This window comes from Pseudophryne corroboree, chromosome 8 (assembly GCF_028390025.1).
Source record: "Pseudophryne corroboree isolate aPseCor3 chromosome 8, aPseCor3.hap2, whole genome shotgun sequence".
Taxonomy (NCBI): Eukaryota; Metazoa; Chordata; class Amphibia; order Anura; family Myobatrachidae; genus Pseudophryne; species Pseudophryne corroboree.
Window position 1 is genome coordinate 389,641,337 of NC_086451.1, and position 25,307 is coordinate 389,666,643.

The window sequence follows — 25,307 nt, forward strand, 5'->3', positions numbered from 1 at the left end:
GTGTCAAGGCCAAGATGGCCAAAGAGGCAAAATCAGCCCGAAAAACCGGAGGTGGCCCCCCTTTCCGGGCAACCTATCGGGAGTGGGAGGAGCCTGTGCGGGCATTGATTCCTGCAGAAGTGGTGTCTGCTACTCATGTCCGGGATTCGGACCGACCCACGCAGGATGGTGAGTTTGATTTGTTATATTTTTATTTAAATGTCCTCTAAATTTTTTTTTAATCATTTTTTAAGGGTAAAGGATGCAAAAATTGTTGGTCAGATATTGCAGGGCTATGCACCCTTAAGGTGTGTTTGTGTTTAGAAATTGCATTTTCCATCTTGCCTTGGCTGTATTTTTTAAAAAAATTTGCGCTAAAACAGGTGCAATGCCTGCTGGTATGTGTATTTGCCATAATAATTTTGCCATATTGCTTGGACATCGGTGTTGTATCTAATTGTATTTTTTAATATTTGATTTATTTACTTCCTAAAAAAGGTTCTATTAATTCAAAATTACATTTTAATAACATTTGCAAGTAGTCAATCTATGCAATATCTGACGCATAATTCTCAAATGTAACAGATTTATTTTGTGCAACACCATGTACATTTTGATATACACCACAAATTAAGGAAGCATGAAGATCTTAAGCAGAAATGAGTTTATTTTCGAATACCTAATAGATGGTTACAGTACACTAAGGCTTTGCAGTTGTAATTTTTACACAAAGCATGGTAATAATGTTTGCTCCACTTTTTCAACAGTCCGACAGACCAGCCGGCCAGACAGGCCTCAGACAACTCAGGATGATGCTGGGATTGCAGGTAAGACTTCACTGTAGTCACATATTCTGCAAACACATAGAAGTACAAAATATTAATGTTTATATATTCTCATAGGTTCTGCTTCTGTAAGCCGACCTCCTGTAAGGCGCCCATCACAGGGCTCGGGCCACTTACCCAGGAGGCCAAGTAAGACACGGCGTCTTGGCACGGAATCTGCGGCTCCATCTTCCCCACCCAGGCGGCGCATTTCTGCAGTGTCACCCCAGCCACCACTGGCACTATTGGCGAGTCCACAGAGTGATGAGCCCCGATCACCTCAGTTATCTGGTGAGTCCAAACAGAAACTAAACACATCGCCAATAATCTACACAGTACAGTTACTATGTTGTGAGTTGGAGTTGAGATTACATGTTTGCCATAACAAGCAATGTGATGTTACGTCTTCAATTGCTAAAGGTGAAAATGCTTAATTTTTCAAGGTCTTAGTGGTTGATATCGGCAGCATCATTTTTAAAAAAGAACATACATTTGTAAAAATTTAGCCCACACACGTGCACATTAAAATAAATATAAAATCCAAAAATATTTTAAAAATAAAAAAACCCTCCACAACATTATAGTGTTCACACATCTCCCCTGTCCGGTATGTAGACTGCTTACTTGCTCCGCTCCTCTGGACTATCCAGGTAAGCAGTCTATATCGTGGACAGGGGAGGTGACATAACACTGTAATGCTGTGGAGGGGAGGTAGTTAGGTGAGGATTACTCAAGTCTGTCTATGTGCACGCCTGTGATGGTATATATGTTTTTGGCGAAAAAACACATTATAAGTTTAGAAAAACAACTCTAAAAACTTGAAAAATGGAGTATTATGAATGTAGTAATGTGTACAACTAGCAAATAAATTATTTAAAAAATAAACATTGCATGTTGGCCACCCCATACAGAGCCCAGCTTGATGGCCGACGTGGACCAGCAGGGACAAGACCAACAGGCAACCATCACACTGCAACTTACACCTGTTGACCCGAGCCAGCCAATACAGCTGCAGGATATCCCCCAAGCCTCCATGAGTCCACAACTGGCACAAGCTCCACCCCAAACACAAATACCAGATGACTTTTGGGCCAGTTGGACAAGCCAACAGGCCCAAAGCAATGCCAGCCTGACCGCACATACCCAACACCTTGCCAGTCTGCCCCATCATCTACCGCGCATTAGTCGCAACTCGGGCAGACTGATTGTACAAGTAGGCCGAATCGCAACATCGATGGAGCAAATAAGGGCTGACAACAACCAAATGCTGGCTCATTTAACGCGCATCATTGATGAGCAACAGCGCCATCAGCAGGCACTCGTTCAACTCATTCAGCACAACCAGGTTGTGAATGAGTCGTTATCCTGGATTGTAGCCAGCCACACTGCAACCAACACACAACTGAATGCTAGCATTAATAATTTGAGCAACAACATAACATTGATGGCAGCTCAACAAGTGACCTCCAGCTCTGGGACCACGACCCCTATCCAAACGCCAGTAACCTCCCCTGTTCGGCGTTCCTCCAGAGCACGTGCCAGTGAGCCAGCACAAAGCACAGCACCCAGCACACACAAGCGAAAAAAATAACAATTTTGCCAAATGTGATTTTCTAAATAAAAATTTTGATTTGACAAACACACAACTTCCTGTGTCCGTCTCAAACATTGTAGAAGCTGCTATGTATGTATGTATGTTTTTCATGGGTAATGACTGAAAATGTATTTAGAACATAAACTAAGTACAATGTACACACCACTATAAACAACAAACAGTAAGTAACAAAACACACAATAGAAAGTATTGCAAAGTGTTTAGTCAAGGATAATTACATCCTACAAAAACTTACCAGAAAAATACCGCTGGATCACTTCTTGCCGTACCTGCCTCCCTACATATGTACTCACACTGTCACCAGATGGTTCTAACTCCTCTGCTTGCTGACTGCTTTCTCCCTCATCATGTGCCAGATGTTGACTTAAACACAGATTATGGAGAAAACAGCAGCAGAACACAATTCTAGTCACCTTTGAGGGACTATACAACAAAAGGCCTGCAGATTTATCCAGACACCGAAACCGTGACTTCAGCACACCAAAACATCTTTCTATCACATTCCGCGTAGCCTTATGTGCATGATTGTAACTGTGTTCAGCAGGAGAATCAGGTTGGGACAATGGAGTAAGGAGCCAAGAGTAGCAGCCGTAACCCCCATCAGCTGAAAAACAGATATAGTCAACATTAGTACATGTGTTAGATTATTCTTTCCCCTACTCAAAAGTAGAGTTTGTGGTTAAAAGACATACACACAAAACATTTTAAACATACCCAACAGCCAGCCATCAGGCATTTGTCTGGCCTCAAATTTATCGAAGAGCGATGACTGACTGAGGATGAAGGAGTCATGGCAGCCACCAGGGTAACCTGCAACAACACTCATAATTTTAAAGTTTGCATCACAGACCACCTGGACATTAGTTGATTGTGCCAGATGTCTATTCGTATATATGTATTGCCGGCCCCTAGGTGATCTCAGCTGAGCGTGTGTGCAATCTATGGCCCCCAGCACATTGGGCATGCCAGCAAGCTCATAGAAAGCTACCCTGACAGCACGCCACTCCGACTCCTCGGTAGGGAAGCAGATTGAGGCATTAATGTGTTGATCCAACACATCCAAAACCTGAGTGGACATTAAAGAAGCTAAGGTGAGTGTCATGTTAGGTATTCTATACAATACTGTGTTGTTTGTACTTACAGAAGCAACACTTAGACATAACCGCCTATGTATTTTTAGACTCACCTGATTCAAATATCTTGAAAAGGTGGGCTGTGAGATACCAATGACGTCGCCTGCCACAGCCTGGAAGCTCCCAGTAGCCATAAAGTGTAACACAGCCAGGAGTTTGTGTAGGCCTGAGACAGAGCGAGAGCGTGCTGTCTCAGGGTCTAGGCCCAGTTTGACAAGGTCATACAGGTGGAAAATGTTGGTTCTATTTAGGCGGAACATCTGTATGACCCTATCATCGGACAATGCGTTTAAGTTTAAACGCCCTCTAAAAAAACGAGGCTGGCGCAGCCTCCGCGGCACCTGGACAACCTGTTGACCATGTTCACTTACCTGGGCCTGATTCCTGGAAGCCTCATGGAGCAGTCTAAGGTATCCCACAGCAAACATAAATTCATTGGCACACACCACAGCCGCCATTTCAGAGTGAGAGAAATTCAAAATGTGCCTGGAACACTTTTATAGGGCCAAACATTCAGGTGTGAGTAATGGATAATTGAGTACACATGTAAACACGCTTTTCAAATGCTGGCGCGTTTTTTTTTAGGAATTTTTTACGATTTGCAATTTTTCACGGCCGCAAATGCATTTTCACGGCAGCAATTACAATTACGAATGGTTAGTAAATGACCGAGATTCATATCTAAACAGGCGTAATTTGACCGATGGTGTATTCATTCGTGATTTTTAACTTGAACTTCCAAAATATTACGAATGACCACATCACTGCCGTGATTTGAGTTTAGTAAATTACCGAGATGACACTTTGATGAAAAAACGGCATCTCGGTCAAAATCGGGAGCTTAGTAAATTTACCCCAGAGAGGCATGAGGTGAGAGTCTTAAGGTCCTCAATACACCTACAGTAAGTGTTGATTGCCCAACCCGGATGTAGTCAAAAGGTCAACAATAACAATGCCGATAGTCATAATGCTGACACCACAATGTCGACAGTTGTCGATATTGTCAAAATGATGATAAACATCATGGTGGAATGTCAACATTGTCGGAATGTTGACATTAGGGTTCAGTTGCGGGGGGCTGTTAGGGTTAGGCTGCGACATTAGCTGTTTTGTTAATCATTGTTTTCCATGGCAGAATTGTATTATGACTAGAGTTGGCATAACCTGTTTCTTAGGCTGCATACAGCATTTGTCATTACTACAAGTATCTGTGGGATTTAGGGGGTAATTCAGATCTGAGCGCTAGGCAGCCATTTTTGCTGTCCTGCATTCAGATAGTCGCCGCCTACAGGGGGAGTGTATTTTAGCTGTGCAAGTGTGCGATCACATGTGTAGCAGAGAGTGTTCCCCCTAGGATGAGGCAGGGGCAGGGCACCGGAGTTCGGGGGCACATTCGCGTGCGCGGCCGAAACGGGGGGGGGGTCATGCAAATTAGGGGGCGTGGTCACCCCCCAGTCATTTTAGTGGGCGGTGCGGCCCACAGACGCTACTATAGAGGGCGTCTGTGGCCGGCAAGGTCAGTTTTGGGGGCGTGCCCAGCACCTCCGTCGGTGCTGGGCTTCTCCCAGCTCTTTCCCAATGCGTGAATGGATGCCGCGCGCATGCGCACGGCATCTTTACACGCTGGGAGGGCAGGATGCGGGCGTCTGTTCTAGCAGGGCGCCGCAAAAGGGGCAGGGTGGGTTTTGCCATCTAAAAAACGGGCAGGGCGCGGCGCCCTGCTAAAACAGCCTAGAGTGAACACTAAGCAGAGATGCACAAACTGATTTTGTGCAGTCTCTGCGCAGCCCAGGACTTACTCAGTCGCTGCGATCACATCAGGCTGATCGGGGTCGGATTTGTCGTCAGACACCCTCCCTGAAAACACTTGAGCCCGCTGGCGTTTTTCCGGACACACCCTGTAAACGGTCGCTTGCCACCCACAAACGGCCTCTTCCTGTCAATCAGCTTGTGAACGCCCGTGCTGACCGGCGATGCCCGTTGTTGTTGTCAGAGTCCGACACACGTGTGCATTGCGGTGCATATGCATGCGCAGGTAGGATCTGATCGCCCACTGTGCGAAAATGCACAGCAGCGATCAGATCTAAATGACCCCCTTAGTTCACAAGATTCAGCAGTGCCCGACTTTATGTACTGGGTCCTGCTCTCATGGGAAATACTATATGTGCTGCTGTGAACCTACCTTTGATCTTATCGTTTACAGACTGTTCTGTCTGCGCGCGCTCCAAATCAGGGCACATCTAGACAGGCAACAGATGAAGATTCAAAACAAAAAGGTGCTCTGGTCCTACACCTGGCATCGTCGCATGGCTTGTTATGGCAGATAGGTGGGCTCTCCTAAAGAAAAAAATGGAAAGCGTAACTTATCCTGCGCTCGTCTTTGTTTCCATCGACAACAATCAGATGCTCAATGCAAGTTGTGTTGGAGCATATAAAAAGATTAAAAGAGTGGATATAGTGAAGCACAATTTAATATAATATAAAATTCATATAACACACTTTTCTCTAACGTCCTAGTGGATGCTGGGGACTCCGAAAGGACCATGGGGAATAGCGGCTCCACAGGAGACTGGGCACAAAAGTAAAAAGCTTTAGGACTACCTGGTGTGCACTGGCTCCTCCCCCTATGACCCTCCTCCAAGCCTCAGTTAGATTTTTGTGCCCGAACGAGAAGGGTGCATGCTAGGTGGCTCTCCTGAGCTGCTTAGAGTAAAAGTTTAAATAGGTTTTTTTATTTTCAGTGAGTACTGCTGGCAACGGGTGGTCTTCTGTTTGCCGGCGGTCGGGCTCCCGGCGCTCAGTATACCGGCGCCGGGAGCCCGACAGCCGGCATACCGACACTTATTTTCCCTCGTGGGGGTCCACGACCCCCATAGAGGGAGAATAAAATAGTGTCGCGCGCCACCGTGCCCGTAGCGTGGCGAGCGCAGCGAGCCCGCAAGGGGCTCATTTGCGCTCGCCAAGCTGTCCGTAAGCCGGCGGTCGGGCTTCCGGCGCCGGGATGCTGGTCGCCGGGAGCCCGACCGCCGGCCAGCCGTAGTGAACCCCTGGCAACAGGCTCACTGCATCGTGGGACTAAGGGGAGAAGAAGCGAACTCACCTGCGTGCAGAGTGGATTGGGCTTCTTGGCTACTGGACATTAGCTCCAGAGGGACGATCACAGGTTCAGCCTGGATGGGTCCCGGAGCCGCGCCGCCGGCCCCCTTACAGAGCCAGAAGAGCGAAGAGGTCCGGAAAAATCGGCGGCAGAAGACGTTCCTGTCTTCAAATAAGGTAGCGCACAGCACCGCAGCTGTGCGCCATTGCTCTCAGCACACTTCACACTCCGGTCACTGAGGGTGCAGGGCGCTGGGGGGGAGCGCCCTGAGACGCAATAAAACACGTTTTAAACCTTATATGGCTAAAGAAATGCATCACATATAGCTCCTGGGCTATATGGATGCATTTAACCCCTGCCAGTTTTCCAAAAAAAAAAGCGGGAGAAAAGGCCGCCGTGAAGAGGGTGGAGCCTATCTCCTCAGCACACAAGCGCCATTTTCCCTCACAGCTCCGCTGGAAGGACGGCTCCCTGACTCTCCCCTGCAGTCCTGCTACAGAAACAGGGTAAAACAAGAGAGGGGGGGCACTATTTGGCAGTTAATATACATACAGCAGCTATAAAAGGGAGAAACACTTATATAAGGTTATCCCTATACAGATATAGCGCTCTGGTGTGTGCTGGCAAACTCTCCCTCTGTCTCCCCAAAGGGCTCGTGGGGTCCTGTCCTCTATCAGAGCATTCCCTGTGTGTGTGCTGGGTGTCGGTACGATTGTGTCGACATGTATGAGGAGGAAAATGATGTGGAAGCGGAGCAATTGCCTGTTTTAGTGATGTCACCCCCTAGGGAGTCGACACCTGACTGGATGGTCGTATTTAAGGAATTACGTGACAATGTCAGCACTTTGCAAAAAACTGTTGACGACATGAGACAGCCGGCAAATCAGTTAGTGCCTGTCCAGGCGTCTCAAACACCGTCAGGGGCTCTAAAGCGCCCGTTACCTCAGATGGTCGACACAGACCCAGACACGGATACTGACTCCAGTGTCGACGGTGAGGAGACAAACGTAATGTCCAGTAGGGCCACACGTTACATGATCACGGCAATGAAGGAGGCGTTGAACATTTCTGACACTACAAGTACCACAAAAAAGGGTATTATGTGGGGTGTGAAAAAACTACCCGTAGTTTTTCCTGAATCAGATGAATTGAATGAGGTGTGTGATAAAGCGTGGGTTTCCCCCGATAAAAAACTGCTGATTTCTAATAAATTATTGTCACTATACCCTTTCCCGCCAGAGGTTAGGGCGCGTTGGGAAACACCCCCTAGGGTAGATAAGGCGCTCACACGCTTATCAAAACAAGTGGCGTTACCGTCCCCTGATACGGCCGCCCTCAAGGAACCAGCTGATAGAAGGCTGGAAAATATCCTAAAAGGTATATACACACATACTGGTGTTATACTGCGACCAGCAATCGCCTCAGCCTGGATGTGCAGCGCTGGAGTGGCTTGGTCGGATTCCCTGACTGAAAATATTGATACCCTGGATAGGGACAGGTTATTATTGACTATAGAGCATTTAAAGGATGCATTACTATATATGCGAGATGCACAGAGGGATATTTGCACCCTGGCATCAAGAGTAAGTGCGATGTCCATTTCTGCCAGAAGAGGGTTATGGACGCGACAGTGGTCAGGTGATGCGGATTCCAAACGACATATGGAAGTATTGCCGTATAAAGGGGAGGAGTTATTTGGGGTCGGTCTATCGGACCTGGTGGCCACGGCAACAGCTGGAAAATCCACCTTTTTACCCCAGGTCACCTCTCAGCAGAAAAAGACACCGTCTTTTCAAACTCAGTCCTTTCGTCCCCATAAGGGCAAGCGGGCAAAAGGCCACTCATTTCTGCCCCGGGGCAGAGGAAGGGGAAAAAGACTGCACCAGGCAGCCTCTTCCCAGGAGCAGAAGCCCTCCCCCGCTTCTGCCAAGTCTTCAGCATGACGCTGGGGCTTTACAAGCGGAGTCAGGCACGGTGGGGGCCCGTCTCAAAAATTTCAACGCGCAGTGGGCTCACTCGCAAGTGGACCCCTGGATCCTGCAGCTAGTATCACAGGGGTACAAATTGGAATTTGAGACGTCTCCCCCTCGCCGGTTCCTGAAGTCTGCTCTACCAACGTCTCCCTCCGACAGGGAGGCAGTATTGGAAGCTATTCACAAGCTGTATTCCCAGCAGGTGATAATCAAGGTACCCCTCCTACAACAGGGAAAGGGGTATTATTCCACGCTGTTTGTGGTACCGAAGCCGGACGGCTCGGTGAGACCAATTTTAAATCTAAAATCCTTGAACACTTACATAAAAAGGTTCAAATTCAAGATGGAGTCACTCAGAGCAGTGATAGCGAACCTGGAAGAAGGGGACTATATGGTATCTCTAGACATCAAAGATGCTTATCTCCATGTCCCAATCTACCCTTCTCACCAAGGGTACCTCAGGTTTGTGGTACAAAACTGTCATTATCAGTTTCAGACGCTGCCGTTTGGATTGTCCACGGCACCCCGGGTCTTTACCAAGGTAATGGCCGAAATGATGATTCTTCTTCGAAGAAAAGGCGTCTTAATTATCCCTTACTTGGACGATCTCCTGATAAGGGCAAGGTCCAGGGAACAGTTAGAGGTCGGAGTAGCACTATCTCAGGTAGTGCTACGTCAGCACGGGTGGATTCTAAATATTCCAAAATCGCAGCTGATTCCAACAACACGTCTACTGTTCCTAGGGATGATTCTGGACACAGTCCAGAAAAAGGTGTTTCTCCCGGAGGAGAACGCCAGGGAGTTATCCGAGCTAGTCAGGAACCTCCTAAAACCAGGACAAGTGTCAGTGCATCAATGCACAAGGGTCCTGGGAAAGATGGTGGCTTCTTACGAAGCGATTCCATTCGGAAGATTCCACGCAAGAACTTTTCAGTGGGATCTGCTGGACAAGTGGTCCGGATCGCATCTTCAGATGCATCAGCGGATAACCCTATCTCCAAGGACAAGGGTGTCTCTCCTGTGGTGGTTACAGAGTGCTCATCTCCTAGAGGGCCGCAGATTCGGCATTCAGGATTGGGTCCTGGTGACCACGGATGCCAGCCTGAGAGGCTGGGGAGCAGTCACACAGGGAAAAAATTTCCAGGGCTTGTGGTCAAGCATGGAAACGTCACTTCACATAAATATCCTGGAACTAAGGGCCATTTACAATGCCCTAAGTCAGGCAAGGCCTCTGCTTCAGGGTCAGCCGGTGTTGATCCAGTCGGACAACATCACGGCAGTCGCCCACGTAAACAGACAGGGCGGCACAAGAAGCAGGAGGGCAATGACGGAAGTTGCAAGGATTCTTCGCTGGGCGGAAAATCATGTGATAGCACTGTCAGCAGTGTTCATTCCGGGAGTGGACAACTGGGAAGCAGACTTCCTCAGCAGACACGATCTTCACCCGGGGGAGTGGGGACTTCACCCAGAAGTCTTCCACATGATTGTGAACCGTTGGGAAAAACCAAAGGTGGACATGATGGCGTCCCGCCTCAACAAAAAACTGGACAGATATTGCGCCAGGTCAAGGGACCCTCAGGCAATAGCTGTGGACGCTCTGGTAACACCGTGGGTGTACCAGTCAGTATATGTGTTCCCTCCTCTGCCTCACATACCCAAGGTACTGAGAATCATAAGAAGGAGAGGTGTAAAGACTATACTCGTGGCTCCGGATTGGCCAAGAAGGACTTGGTACCCGGAAATTCAAGAGATGCTCACGGAAGACCCGTGGCCTCTACCTCTAAGAAAGGACCTGCTCCAGCAGGGACCATGTCTGTTCCAAGACTTACTGCGGCTGCGTTTGACGGCATGGCGGTTGAACGCCGGATCCTGAAGGAAAAAGGCATTCCGGATGAAGTTATCCCTACCCTGATCAAAGCCAGGAAGGATGTAACTGTGCAACATTATCACCGTATTTGGCGTAAATATGTTGCGTGGTGTGAGGCCAGGAAGGCCCCTACAGAGGAATTTCAACTGGGTCGATTCCTGCATTTCCTGCAAACAGGACTGTCTATGGGCCTCAAATTAGGGTTCATTAAGGTTCAAATTTCGGCCCTGTCAATATTCTTCCAAAAAGAACTAGCTTCAGTTCCTGAAGTTCAGACGTTTGTCAAGGGGGTACTGCATATACAGCCTCCTTTTGTGCCTCCAGTGGCACCTTGGGATCTCAATGTAGTTTTGGGATTCCTAAAATCACATTGGTTTGAACCACTCACCACTGTGGACTTAAAATATCTCACATGGAAAGTGGTAATGCTGTTAGCCCTGGCTTCAGCCAGGCGTGTCTCAGAATTGGCGGCTTTATCCTATAAAAGCCCTTACCTGATTTTTCATACGGACAGGGCAGAATTGAGGACTCGTCCTCAATTTCTCCCTAAGGTGGTTTCAGCATTTCACTTAAACCAGCCTATTGTGGTGCCTGCGGCTACTAGGGACTTGGAGGATTCCAAGTTGCTGGACGTAGTCAGGGCCCTGAAAATATATGTTTCCAGGACGGCTGGAGTCAGAAAATCTGACTCGCTGTTTATCCTGTATGCACCCAACAAGCTGGGTGCCCCTGCTTCTAAGCAGATGATTGCTCGTTGGATTTGTAGTACAATTCAGCTTGCACATTCTGTGGCAGGCCTGCCACAGCCAAAATCTGTAAAAGCCCATTCCACACGGAAAGTGGGCTCATCTTGGGCGGCTGCCCGAGGGGTCTCGGCTTTACAACTTTGCCGAGCAGCTACTTGGTCAGGGGCAAATACGTTTGCAAAATTCTACAAATTTGATACCCTGGCTGAGGAGGACCTGGAGTTCTCTCATTCGGTGCTGCAGAGTCATCCGCACTCTCCCGCCCGTTTGGGAGCTTTGGTATAATCCCCATGGTCCTTTCGGAGTCCCCAGCATCCACTAGGACGTTAGAGAAAATAAGAATTTACTTACCGATAATTCTATTTCTCATAGTCCGTAGTGGATGCTGGGCGCCCATCCCAAGTGCGGATTGTCTGCAATACTTGTACATAGTTATTGTTACAAAAATCGGGTTATTATTGTTGTGAGCCATCTTTTCAGAGGCTCCTCTGTTATCATGCTGTTAACTGGGTTCAAATCACAAGTTGTACGGTGTGATTGGTGTGGCTGGTATGAGTCTTACCCGGGATTCAAAATCCTTCCTTATTGTGTACGCTCGTCCGGGCACAGTATCCTAACTGAGGCTTGGAGGAGGGTCATAGGGGGAGGAGCCAGTGCACACCAGGTAGTCCTAAAGCTTTTTACTTTTGTGCCCAGTCTCCTGCGGAGCCGCTATTCCCCATGGTCCTTTCGGAGTCCCCAGCATCCACTACGGACTATGAGAAATAGAATTATCGGTAAGTAAATTCTTATTATAAAATCCATAAAAACATTTTCATAGCAGCAAAGTATATTGCACAGAAATCCCCATGGGCAAAAGACTGGTGAATAATTACCAATGTGTTAAGAACTGTAAAAACAGTTCAAAACCAGCATGCGGGTTTTTATTTCAGAGGATCCCGGAAATCCTCTCAATCCTCGTATAGCTGGAACAGAATGGCAAGTCCTCCAGTGTATTGTCCCACGGCACCTGTGTATTCCACCGACGCGTTTCTACTCCAAGCAGGAGTCTTTTTTTGGAGTAGAAACGCGTCGGTGGAATACACAGGTGCCTTGGGACAATACACTGGAGGACTTGCCATTCTATTCCAGCTATACGAGGATTGAGAGAATTTCCGGGATCCTCTGAAATAAAAACCTGCATGCTGGTTTTGAACTGTTTTTACAGTTCTTAACACATTGGTAATTATTCACCAGTCTTTTGCCCATGGGGATTTCTGTGCAATATACTTTGCTGCTATGAATATGTTTTTATGGATTTTATAAGTGTGTTATATGAATTTTATATTATATTAAATTGTGCTTCACTATATCCACTCTTTTAATCTTTTTATATGCTCCAACACAACTTGCATTGAGCATCTGATTGTTGTCGATGGAAACAAAGACGAGTGCAGGATAAGTTACGCTTTCCATTTTTTTCTTTACTGTGGCACTTATGGTGAAGGGAGAAGGATCCTTCAGGAAAGTGTGTCTCTTCCAGCAGCTTGATTGCGCACAATTTTTTCCCCTTAAACCTTTGTTATTGCAGGTGAGCTCTCCTAGATGGGGTCACAGCACATGTGACCACAGGCACTGCGACACCTAGTAAGAGGGAATACTATCCTTTGCCTGAATAAGCCAGGCTGTGACGTCAGTCGCCAGTAACCGCCATCATCACACGCTATTCGTGCACCATAGAATGCTATCGGCAATCTGGGGCGCTCATTCAGGAAGTCAGCTGGAGAGTGTCTGAAGTTCTGCTCTGATTACTGATCTCCACACACAAAGAGGGGTTGATGTATGCTACAGACTGCGCTGCGCTCTGCCCGTATAGTGTGTATATACAGTATATATATGACGGGAGAGACGCAGTCTATGGTCTTTGGGGTATGTATGTAGAGTGGGGTGTTGGCATAAGGTTATAGGCTTCTATGATTTACAATACTTGCCACTGGGTGGTGCTAGACACCTCCTATGAGGAATACATGGTTTTACCTAATTACGTTATTAAAAACAAACAATCAATTAAGTGGTTAAAAAATAATAATTGCATGCAGCGTCTTAGGAGGTTTAGAAAACAAAACCACACAGCTCACGTTACTACTTATTCTAAAGACAAGTGATGGTGATGTCACCCGGTCACCTCTAATGGTCTCAGGTAACTGCGTATACTATGCATACTGTACTTTTTCTCTAACGTCCTAGTGGATGCTGGGAACTCCGTAAGGACCATGGGGAATAGCGGGCTCCGAAGGAGGCTGGGCACTCTAGAAAGATCTTAGACTACCTGGTGTGCACTGGCTCCTCCCACTATGACCCTCCTCCAAGCCTCAGTTAGATTTCGTGCCCGGCCGAGGTTGGATGCACACTAGGGGCTCTCCTGAGCTCTTAGAAAGTTATAGTCTTAGAATTTGTTATTTTCAGTGAGACCTGCTGGCAACAGGCTCACTGCAGCGAGGGACTAAGGGGAGAAGAAGCGAACTCGCCTGCTTGCAGCCGGATTGGGCTTCTTAGGCTACTGGACACCATTAGCTACAGAGGGATCGACCGCAGGCCCAGCCTTGATGTTCGGTCCCGGAGCCGCGCCGCCGTCCCCCTTACAGAGCCAGAAGCAAGAAGATGGTCCGGAAAATCGGCGGCATGAAGACTCTGTCTTCACCAAGGTAGCGCACAGCACTGCAGCTGTGCGCCATTGCTCCTCTCACACACTTCACACTCCGGTCACTGAGGGTGCAGGGCGCTGGGGGGGGCGCCCTGAGGCAGCAATAAAAACACCTTGGCTGGCTAAAATACCTCAATATATGGCCCCAGGGGCTATATATGAGGTAAATACCCCTGCCAGAATTCCATAAAAAACGGGAGAATAGGCCGCGAAAAAGGGGCGGAGCCTATCTCCTCAGCACACTGGCGCCATTTTTTCCCTCACAGCTCGGCTGGAGGGAAGCTCCCTGGCTCTTCCCTGCACAGTAAGAGGGAAAAGAGAGGGGGGGCATTAAAATTGGCACTGTATACAGTATATTATATAAAAGCTATTAGGGACATAACTCAGTTAGTCCCTGTATATATATAGCGCTCTGGTGTGTGCTGGCATACTCTTACTCTGTCCCCCCAAAGGGCTTTTGTGGGTCCTGTCCTCGTTTAGAGCATTCCCTGTGTGTCTGCGGTGTGTCGGTACGGCTGTGTCGACATGTTGAATGAGGAGGCTTATATGGTGACAGAACAGAGGCCGATATATGTGATGTCGCCCCCTGTGGGGCCGACACCAGAGTGGATGGATAGGTGAAAGGTATTAACCGACAGTGTCAACTCCTTACATAAAAGGGTGGATGACGTAACAGCTGTGGGACAGCCGGCTTCGCAGCCCGCGCCTGCCCAGGCGTCTCAAAGGCCATCAGGGGCTCAAAAACGCCCGCTCTCTCAGATGGCAGACACAGATGTCGACACGGAGTCTGACTCCAGTGTCGACAAGGTGGAGACATATACACAATCCACTAGGAACATCCGTGACGTGATCCCGGCAATAAAAAATGTGTTATACATTTCTGACTTTAACCCAAGCACCTCTAAAAATGGGTTTTAGGTTTGGGGAGAAAAAACAGGCAGTGTTTTGTTCCCCCATCAGATGAATAAATGAAGTGTGTGAAAGCGTGGGTTCCCCCGTTAAGAAACTGGTAATTTATAAAAAGTTACTGATGGCGTACCCTTTCCCGCCAGGTGGATAAGTTACGCTGGGAGATATCCCCTAGGGTGGATAAGGCGCTCACACGTTTGTCAAAAAAGGTGGCACTGCCGTCTTAGGATACGGCCACTTTAATAGGTACCTGTTGATAAAAAACAGGAGGCTATCCTGAAGTCTGTATTTACACACTCAGGTACTAGACTGAGACCTGCAGATAGTGCTGCTGCAGCGTGGTCGGTGACCCTGTCAAACAGGGATACTAGTTGGCAAACATAAAAACATATTAAAGACGTCGTCTTATATATGGGGGATGCACAGAGGGATATTTTGCCGGCTGGCATCCAAAATAAATGTAATGTCCATTCTGTCAGGAGGGTATTAGAGACCTGTCACTGGACAGGTGATGCTGACTTAAAAAGCGCATAGAGAGCCTTATAAGGGTGAGGAATTATTTGGGGATGGTCTCTGGGACCTCGTATCCACAGCAACTGCTGGGAAGAAATAATTTTACCTCAGGTTTCCTCACAGACAAAGGTACAGTCCTTTCGGCTTCAGAAAAGCAATCGGGTCAAATGGCGCTTCCTTTCTGTACAGAGACAAGGGTAGAGGGAAAAAAGCTGCACCAGTCAGCCTGTTCCCAGAATCAAGATTCTTCCCCCGCCTCCTGTGAGGCCACACCATGACGCGGGTGCTCCACAGGTGTAGCCAGGTACGGTGGGGGGCTGTCTCAAAAATTTCAGCAATTAGTGGGCTCGCTCACAGGTGGATCCCTGTTTCTTTCAAGTAGTATTTCAGGGGTACAAGCTGGAATTCGAGATGTCTCCCCCCAGCCGTTTCCTAAAATATGCCTTGCTGACAACTCCCTCAGGCAGGGAGGCTGTGCTAGAGGCAATTAATAAGCGGTATTCCCAGCAGGTAATACTCAAGGTGCCCCTACTTCAACAAGGACGGGGTTACTATTCCACACGGGTTGGGGTACCGAAACCGCATGGTTCGGTGTGACCCATTTTATATTTAAAATCCTTGAACACAAAAATTCAAGTTCATGATGGAATCGCTCAGGGCGGTTATTCCAAGCCTGGACGAGGGGGATTACATGGTATCCTGGGATATCAAGGATGCTTACCTGCATGTCCCCATTTACCATCCTCGCCAGGAGTACCTCAGATTTGTGGTACAGGATTACCATTACCAAGTCCAGACACTGCCGTTTGGACTGTACATGGCACCGAGGGTGTTTTATCAAGGTAATGGCCGAAATGTTGATACTCCTTCAAAAAAAGGGAGTTGTAATTATCCCGTACTTGGACAATCTCGTTATAAGGGCGAAGTCCAAGGAGCAGTTGGTAGTCGGGGTAGCACTATTTTGGAAAGTGCTACAACAGCATGGTTGGATTCTAAACAGTCCAAAGTCACAGCTGGTTCCTATGACACGTCTACTGTTCCTGGGGATGGTTCTGGACATAAACCAGAAATAGTGTTTCTCCCGGAGAAGAAAGCCAAGGAGTTGTCATCTCTAGTCAGAGACCTCCTGAAGCCAAAATAGGTAGCGGTGCATCATTGCACGCGAGTCCTGGGAAAAATGGTAGCTTCCTACGAAGCAATCCCATTAGGCAGGTTCCATACAAGAACTTTTCAGAGGGACCTGTTGGACAAGTGGTCCGGATCGCATCTTCCGATGCATAGGCTGATAACCCTGTCTCCAAGGACCAGGGTATCTCTACTGTGGTGGCTGCAGAGTGCCCATCTTCAAGAGGGCCGCAGGTTCGGCATACAGGACTAGGTCCTAGTGACCATGGATTCCAGCCTTTGAGGCTGGGAGGCAGTCACACAGGGAAGAAATTTCCAGGGACTTTGGTCAAGTCAGGTTATTTCCCTACACATAAATATTCTGGACCTGAGGGCCATTTACAATGCCCTGAGGCCGGCAAGGCCTCTGCTTCAAAACCAGCCGGTACTGATCCAATCAGACAACATCACGGCAGTCGCCCATGTAAACCAACAGGGCGGCACAAGAAGCAGGATGGCGATGGCAGAAGCCACAAGGATTCTCCGATAGGCGGAAAATCATGTGTTAGCACTGTCAGCAGTGTTCATTCCCGGAGTGGACAACTGGGAAGCAGATCTTCTCAACAGACACGACCTCCACCCGGGAGTATGGGGACTTCCTCCAGAAGTCTTCCAATAGGATTGTACACCATTGGGAAAGGCCACAGGTGGACATGACGGCGTCCCGCCTCAACAAAAAGCTATAAAAGATATTGCACCGGGTCAAGGGACCCTCAGGCGATAGCTATGGACGCTCTGGTAACACTGTGGGTGTACCAGTCGGTTTATGTGTTCTCCCCTCTGCCTCTCATACCAAAGGTACTGAGAATAATAAGAAGGCGAGGAGTAAGAACGATACTCGTGGATGGCCAAGAAGAGCTTGGTACCCAGAACTTCAAGAATTTATATCAGAGGACCCATGGCCTCTGCCACTCAGACAGGACCTGCGGCAGCAGGGTCCCTGTCTGTTCCAAGACTTACCGCAGCTGCGTTTGTCGGCATGGCGGTTGAACGCCGGATCCTGAAGGAAAAGGGCATTCCGGAGGAAGTCATTCCTACGCTTACTAAAGCCAGGAAAGAGGTTACAGCAACTCATTATCACCGCATATGGCGAAAATATGTTGCATGGTGTGAGGCCGAAAGGGCCCCAACAGAGGAATTTCAACTAGGTCGATTTCTGCATTTCCTGCAAGCAGGAGTGACTATGGGCCTTAAATTGGGTTCCATTAAGGTACAGATCTCGGCTCTGTCGATTTTCTTTCAAAAAGAACTAGCTTCAGTACCTGAAGTTCAGACATTTATAAAAGGAGTGCTGCAGAGTCAGCCCCCGTTTGTGCCTCCTGTGGCACCTTGGGATCTCAACGTGGTGTTGAGTTTCTTAAAATCACATTGGTTTGAACCACTAAAAACCGTGGATCTGAAATATCTCACGTGGAAGGTGGTTATGTTATTGGCCTTGGCTTCTGCCAGGCGAGTATCAAAGTTGGCGGCTTTGTCTTGTAAAAGCCCTTATTTGACTTTCCATATGGATAGGGCAGAATTGAGGACTCGTCCCCAGTTTCTCCCAAAGGTGGTGTCAGCGTTTCACCTGAACCAGCCTATTGTGGTGCCTAGGCTACTAGGGACTTGGAGGACTCCAAGTTGCTAGACGTTGTCAGGGCACTGAAAATATATGTTTCCAGAACGGCTAGAGTCAGAAAATCTGACTCGCTGTTTATCCTATATGCACCTAACAAGCTGGGTGCTCCTGCTTCTAAGCAGACTATTGCTCGTTGGATTTGTAGTACAATTCAGCTTGCACATACTGTGGCAGGCCTGCCACAGCCAAAATCTGTCAATGCCCATTCCACAAGGAAGGTGGGCTCATCTTGGGCGGCTGCCCGAGAGGTCTCGGCTTTACAACTTTGCCGAGCAGCTACTTGGTCAGGGGCAAACACGTTTGCAAAAATTCTACAAATTTGATACCCTGGCTGAGGAGGACCTGGAGTTCTCTCATTCAGTGCTGCAGAGTCATCCGCACTCTCCCGCCCGTTTGGGAGCTTTGGTATAATCCCCATGGTCCTTACGGAGTTCCCAGCATCCACTAGGACGTTAGAGAAAATAAGAATTTACTCACCGGTAATTCTATTTCTCGTAGTCCGTAGTGGATGCTGGGCGCCCATCCCAAGTGCGGTTTATCTGCAATACTTGTACATAGTTATGGTTAACTAAATCGGGTTATTGTTGAGCCATCTGTTGAGAGGCTCTATTGTTTCATACTGTTAACTGTGTTTCATATCACGAGTTGTACGGTGTGATTGGTGTGGCTGGTATGAGTCTTACCCGGGATTCAAAATCCTTCCTTATTGTGTACGCTCGTCCGGGCACAGTACCTAACTGAGGCTTGGAGGAGGGTCATAGTGGGAGGAGCCAGTGCACACCAGGTAGTCTAAGATCTTTCTAGAGTGCCCAGCCTCCTTCGGAGCCCGCTATTCCCCATGGTCCTTACGGAGTTCCCAGCATCCACTACGGACTACGAGAAATAGAATTACCGGTGAGTAAATTCTTATTTTTTTTTATGCCATTTGTTTGTTTTTTCCTGAAAGATTTTGAGCCCCTTGGTGGTGGCTGTGAGCAGTTATCGCTTAGCTCTGCAGAATTTTGCTCTACCCATTAGAACATTCGTAACAAACTGCCCACCCTGCCCTTCAGTAAGCCTACAGGAAATTCCTGGGCTGCCCTTAGCAGGCTCCATGTCTTCTGCAACATACCACCGAGACAAATTCCATCTGTTTACCCCTTGCCGCCCTTACCTCTGAGGTTTATGTACATGCTCAGGCATTTCTGTGTAATATAGGTCTCAGAAGATGACCACACACACAGGTATTCCACAGCAACATTTGTGGCCATGTGTGGTAGTGGGATGTAGTCATTATCCTGGCGCTCAGGATCCAAACAGTCCTAATGCTGACAGAAAGTACTGAGTGTTAGCCTAGGCACTAGGGGATGGTTATGGTTAGGCTGAGGGAGAGGACAGTTAAAGATAGGATGCAGAAGGGGTGGGTTAGGGTTAGGCTTAAAATACCAAAATCTGCTGGAATTGTGAATGCCGGGATTCTGCTTTCTGGATTCTGACCATCAGGATCCTGTGCACCGGGATATCAATACCAACCTGTGGTAGTGATCTCATCCATTATAATACAGTAAGTGGGAATATTGGGGGTCATTCCGAGTTGATCGTAGCTGTGCTAAATTTAGCACAGCCACGATCAGGCACTCAGACATGCGGGGGGATGCCCTGCATGTCAGTGCCGCCCCCCCCCCCTCCCCCGCAGAAGTGCAAAACCATCGCACAACGGCGATGATTTTACATTTGAGGAGTAACTCCTGGCCAGCGCAGCTCCTGCGGCTGGCCGGGAGAACCTCTTCGCTGCCCCAGGTCGCAGCGGCTGCGTGTGCTGTCATGCTGCCGCCACGGGCCGCCCCCCCCCCCCCCTCCCCCCAATGGTCCGGCCACGCCTTTGTTGGCCGGACTGCGCCCCTGAAACGGCGGCTTAACGCCACCGTCCAGCCCCCTCCCGCCCAGCGACCGCCTCTGCCTGTCAATCAGGCAGAGGTGATCGCTAGGCAACGATGGCCTTCGGCCGTGTGGCATGCGCCGGCGCAGGTGCAGTACTGACCCGATCGCACTGCTGCGATAAACTGTAGCGTGCGATCGGGTCAGAATGACCCCCATTGTCATTTTGAAAACTTACTAGCTGCGATGTTGTGGCTCAACAGGAGGGTGGCTTGTCTAGATTTGGTTGGAGACATGGAATGCGTACTGTAGGTGGGAAAGATCCCTAAGCTACAGACTTTAAAGTAAAACCTGTATGATGTCTCAGAATTCAGCAAATTGTCCGGATATCTTAATTTTGAATAATTTTTTATCTGCTGCTATGACCTGCCCCGAATACAACTATGGTGACCTCTTGCAGAGTGGTGGATTTGGTATTGTGTGATTGATGCCTTGGAGTATGTATAAGACCACCCTGACCACGATATCCTGCCTGCAGTTTCTACTGGTGTGTCCTTTCCCTTACACTGACACACAGCGCCCTCTACCTGCAGCACTGAATATAGTCCCACTTCTATTCTGTAAACATGCTAGAACAGGCCAGCTAATTATAGCATCACCACCAGGAAATGGTATATGTCTATAATTGTCTTCATTCTGATTCTTCCTATTCTAACTTATTCTTCCAAAGAAATGCTTTATATAAATGCTAAACCCAGATGCTGTTTTTCTGGGGCTGTAGTGTAATAACTGAATCTTAATTACCTCCTTGTGATGTTCTGTTTGCAAGCTGGTGACTAGAATGCATATGATAACCAAGGTCTTCTCACTGTTGCCCAATATGCTGGTCCTGGGGATAGCGGAGTAAGACCCCCCCCCCCCCCCCCCCCCCCCCCCCCCACACACACACACACACACACACACACACACACACACTCCTGCTGGTGTAATGTAATAATGTTTACCCAGATACATGTAAACAGGACAGTATTTCTGATGTGCTGAAGGATAAAATGACGTTCCATAGATGGGACAGAAATGATAGCAATATACTGTATAACAACATCTCCTTTTCTCTAGCATCCATAAGGGATATTGTGGAAAACTAGTACGATGGGGTATAGACGGGGTCCAAAGGAGCCGGTGCATTTTAAATTTCTTCAGCTGGGTGTGCTGGCTCCTCCCCTCTATGCCCCCTCCCACAGGTAGTTTAGAAAAAGGTGCCCTCATGAGAGGATGCACATCTCTGCAGCTCCAGAGAGTTTTCTTCAATTTCATTTAAATCTTTTATTTTTTTCGGTATGCTGTCTGGGCAACAGCATACCTGCAAGGTGGGAGTAGGGAGGGGGTGGGGTGGCGGTCACCGGCCTTGCGAGGTGCAGAGCCGCTTCCCCGCTGCAGGACCACCGTCCTGATGGGCTGTTTGTTCAGCGGGGCACTGCACCTTGGCTATCACAGCTGCAGAACGCAGCACACCCCTAACGCTGCCTGAAGGTGACATTGGTGGTGAGCACACACCGATGGCCCCGCTAGGGGGATCCCCGGTTCATAGTGCGGCAGATCACGGGCGCGATGTACGGGACCCTCCCTGGAGGGTCCTGCTAGGATCCCCTGTGACTACACTGGCTCTAACATGCTTAACCAAGCACTTGTGGGAGGGTTTAAGCTTAGGGGACACTTTGCCAGTATAAATATTGTGTATAGCTCCGGCGCAAATGGAGGGGGCGGAGCTTCCTCAGAGCGGGAGCAGCGGCGTTTGGCGCCTTGCCCTGCTTACAGAAGCCATCAGCAGCACACACTCAGCGCTTCCTGCCTCACAGACACGCTGGAAACTGGTACAGGTTGTAGCTAAAGGGGGAGAGCCGCTATTGTACACTATTCTGAGCCTATTGAAAAAGGGAGGGTGAAATCCTTAATGGCGCTTCTAGTAAACCGATTGCTGCCTTCTTGGTCCAACGGTGGACTTATCCCAGGTAGTCCAAAAGTGTAACAGAAAGAGTTGTGGTGGTGTGGACTAGATGGCGCTATCGCTCAAGCGGTGATGGTGAATATGAGAGTGCTCATAAAAATACTTAGCTGTGCCGTCTCCGGACGGAAAGTCAAGGGTGTTCAATGTTCAATCTGTGATAGAGAGCTCAACCGTGTTCAAAAAATAGGAAAATGAAACAGAAGTATACAATGTGTAGTATTATCGCGTGAAACAAAATGATGCAATAACGTAGTCTACGTTTTTTGCCGATAGGCTAGTAGGCTTCACTAGGCAAGGTGAATGGTCAGAGAATTGGTGATATTTTTAAACCAACAAATTGAGACAGTGTTCTCATATAAACACACCTGACTTACAAAAAGACAGGTGTTGACATGCCCATAAAGGTATCTTTTCAAGATGTGACGTGCTCTTTATCAATTGGTGGTTGAAGACCAGGATCTAAATGGTATCTGCTATTGTGAGAGAGGGGCGTACCTAACACTCACGTGAGGGACGGTCGATATCCTCATATAGCGGTTTCTTTCAAGGACATCGTTCCAAAGGGGTTACCATGGTGGTTAAATATCCGATGCTGGAATACTCGACCATATCTTATTTGCAAGAGTGCCTGGTGTCTATATCCCCGACGGGTTAGGAAACGGGACCTTCCTCTCTCCTGCTGTGTTGAGTCGCCCACTGCCTGGACTTGTACCTGGTTCACTGCTGGAGCTGCTCCCCGCTACCTTTTGGACTATCCACCTGCTGCCTGTGGAACTCTCCCTCCTGCACCTCTCTGGTGTTTGCCGGTGCGCGAAGACAAGTCCAGGCAGTGGGCGACTCAACACAGCGGGAGAGAGACACTCGGCCGCCACAGATGATCAGGTGCAAGCCGGCAAGTCCAGGAGGCAGGCGGCTCAATACAGCAGGAGAGAGGAAGGTCCCATTTCCTAACCCCTCGGGGATATAGACACCAGGCACTCTTGCAAATAAGATATGGTCGAGTATTCCAGCATCGGATATTTAACCACCATGGTAACCCCTTTGTAACGATGTTCTTGAAAGAAACCGCTATATGAGGATATCGACCGTCCCTCACGTGAGTGTTAGGTACGCCCCTCTCTCACAATTGCAGATACCATTTAGATCCTGGTCTTCAACCACCAATTGATAAAGAGCACGTCACATCTTGAAAAGATACCTTTATGGGCATGTCAACACCTGTCTTTTTGTAAGTCAGGTGTGTTTATATGAGAACACTGTCTCAATTTGTTGGTTTAAAAAGATCACCAATTCTCTGACCATTCACATTGCCTAGTGAAGCCTACTAGCCTATCGGCAAAAACCGTAGACTACGTTATTGCCTCATTTTGTTTCACGCGATAATACTACACATTGTATACTTCTGTTTCATTTTCCTATTTTTTGAACACGGTTGAGCTCTCTATCAGAGGTTGAACATTGAACACCCTTGACTTTCCGTCCGGAGACGGCACAGCTAAGTATTTTTTTGAGCACTCTCATATTCACCATCACCGCTTGAGCGATAGCGCCATCTAGTCCACACCACCACAACTCTTACTATTCTGAGCCTATTCAGGAGTGCATTTATTAGTGTTATTGTGATACAGAGCTGACAATCTTACTAGGGCTGTGCAGCTCCGGGTGTGATGGTATTTCTCCCTCTCTGTGTGTCTCCTCTCACATACAGTAGCAAAAGCAGGCTTGCATTATAACGGTCTGTGTGTAAGTGTATGTGTTTGTTGTTACTGTGAATATGGGTAAACACAAGCTGTGCAGTATCTGTCACACCAGATTCTCTCCATTGTCTGTTTCCTGTGAGCAATGCAGTCAATCTTCACAAATTAGTGAAGAGGTTGGGGGAGATGGTACAGAGCCCCACTAGTTAGGGTCTCTTAACCACTTGCCTGGCATGGCCGCATCAGATGCAACCATGCCTGCAAGTGCACTATCTGACCTGGTCGCACAGGATGCGACCAGTCAGATAGAGAGTGTTAGCAGCGGCAGGGAAGAGAAACTTCCCTCCGCTGCTGCTGTCAGAGGGACCGGAAGGCCCCTCTGCCTCCCTGCACTCTCCCCGTGTCTGCCGTGCTGCCGATCAGCACAGCAGGATCTGTCCCCTCCAGAGGCTGCAGACAATGGCAGCCGCTGGGGAGTGTAAATAAACCCTCCCTAGCTGCCCCCAGACCACCCCTGCATACCTCGAGGCTGTCTCGGCTTTCAAAATGAAGCCCCGATGTTCCGATGGTCGCAATGTTCCCGATCGATGTTTGGGAAAAAGATATTTGTAAAAAAAAATTTTTTACAAATATATTTTTTCCCCTTTTTATTTTTTTACTAAAATCATTTGGGATAGGGTTAAATTCATGTTCTTCACCTAATTCACTCATTAAAAAAAAACCACGACAATTTCTGAGCTTTTTTTGTGAAATAAATCGTCAGTTAAGTGGTTAAAACTATGATGTCAGATATGTCATCCCTGCTCACTGCTAATGTGCATAAAACTCAGCTACTGCAACAAGCTGTTGCAGATTTAGCTGCTAGGGCTGATGCACAGCCCCCCCCCCCCTTATACAGGTCCCAAGAAGCGTGGTTTACCTGCTCTGCTTTCTGATACAGATGATGATGTCCAGGATGATGGGGATGACCCGGATCCCGTTAGTGGGGATCCTGATTCTACTCAGGGTATTGAACCCCTCATTTTGGCTATAAGGGTTGTGTTCCAGCTCCCTCTAGAAGATTCTTCTTCACAGCAGTTGTTTTTCTTTGTACAAAACAAGCCCAATGTCACTTTTCCTGAATCTTCAGAGTTAGATGACTTATTTAAACAGGCCTGGAAGGATCCAGACAAAAAATTTCAAGTGTCCAAAAGGTTTTTGCGCACTTTCCCATTTGCTCCTCAAGGTAGAAAATTTTGTGAGGAACCTCCTGGGGTGGATGTCTCTGTCTCTCGCCAGTCTAAAAAGGTGGTGCTACCTGCCCCAGGCTCCTTTTCCATGAAGGATCCTGGGGATAGAAAAATAGAAACTACCCTAAAATGTATATACACTGCAGCCGGCCTTTCCCAAAGACTGGTCATTGCAGGTTGCTGGATGACCCATGCCATTCATTCTTGGGCCATGCAAATTCAGGGGGGCCTCTCGGGGGATATGCCCTTAGTTACCATGGTTACCCTCCTGAAACACATTCAGGACACTACTCGTGTCCTCGGTGATTCCCTCAAGGAGATGGGGAACATCAATGCTCGGACGTCGGCCATGGTGGTGTCGGCGTGCAGGGCCTTGTGGTTGCGTCAGTGGATTG

At 48.2% G+C, this 25,307-nt stretch overlaps 1 protein-coding gene across 1 annotated transcript; it reads left to right on the plus strand.

Moving 5' to 3' along the window:
- Positions 1–666: 666 nt before the first annotated feature.
- On the plus strand, positions 667–2,409 carry LOC134947845 (uncharacterized). The gene is made up of 3 exons (XM_063935700.1): positions 667–806; positions 882–1,094; positions 1,715–2,409. The coding sequence occupies exon 3, from the start codon at positions 1,726–1,728 to the stop codon at positions 2,392–2,394; it is 669 nt and encodes a 222-aa protein (XP_063791770.1). The 5' UTR covers positions 667–806; positions 882–1,094; positions 1,715–1,725; the 3' UTR covers positions 2,395–2,409.
- Positions 2,410–25,307: the final 22,898 nt, after the last annotated feature.

Bases quoted from the DNA above. Each gene is read 5' to 3' on its own strand.
- LOC134947845 (XM_063935700.1), top strand. From the start codon at position 1,726: ATGGCCGACGTGGACCAGCAGGGACAAGACCAACAGGCAACCATCACA.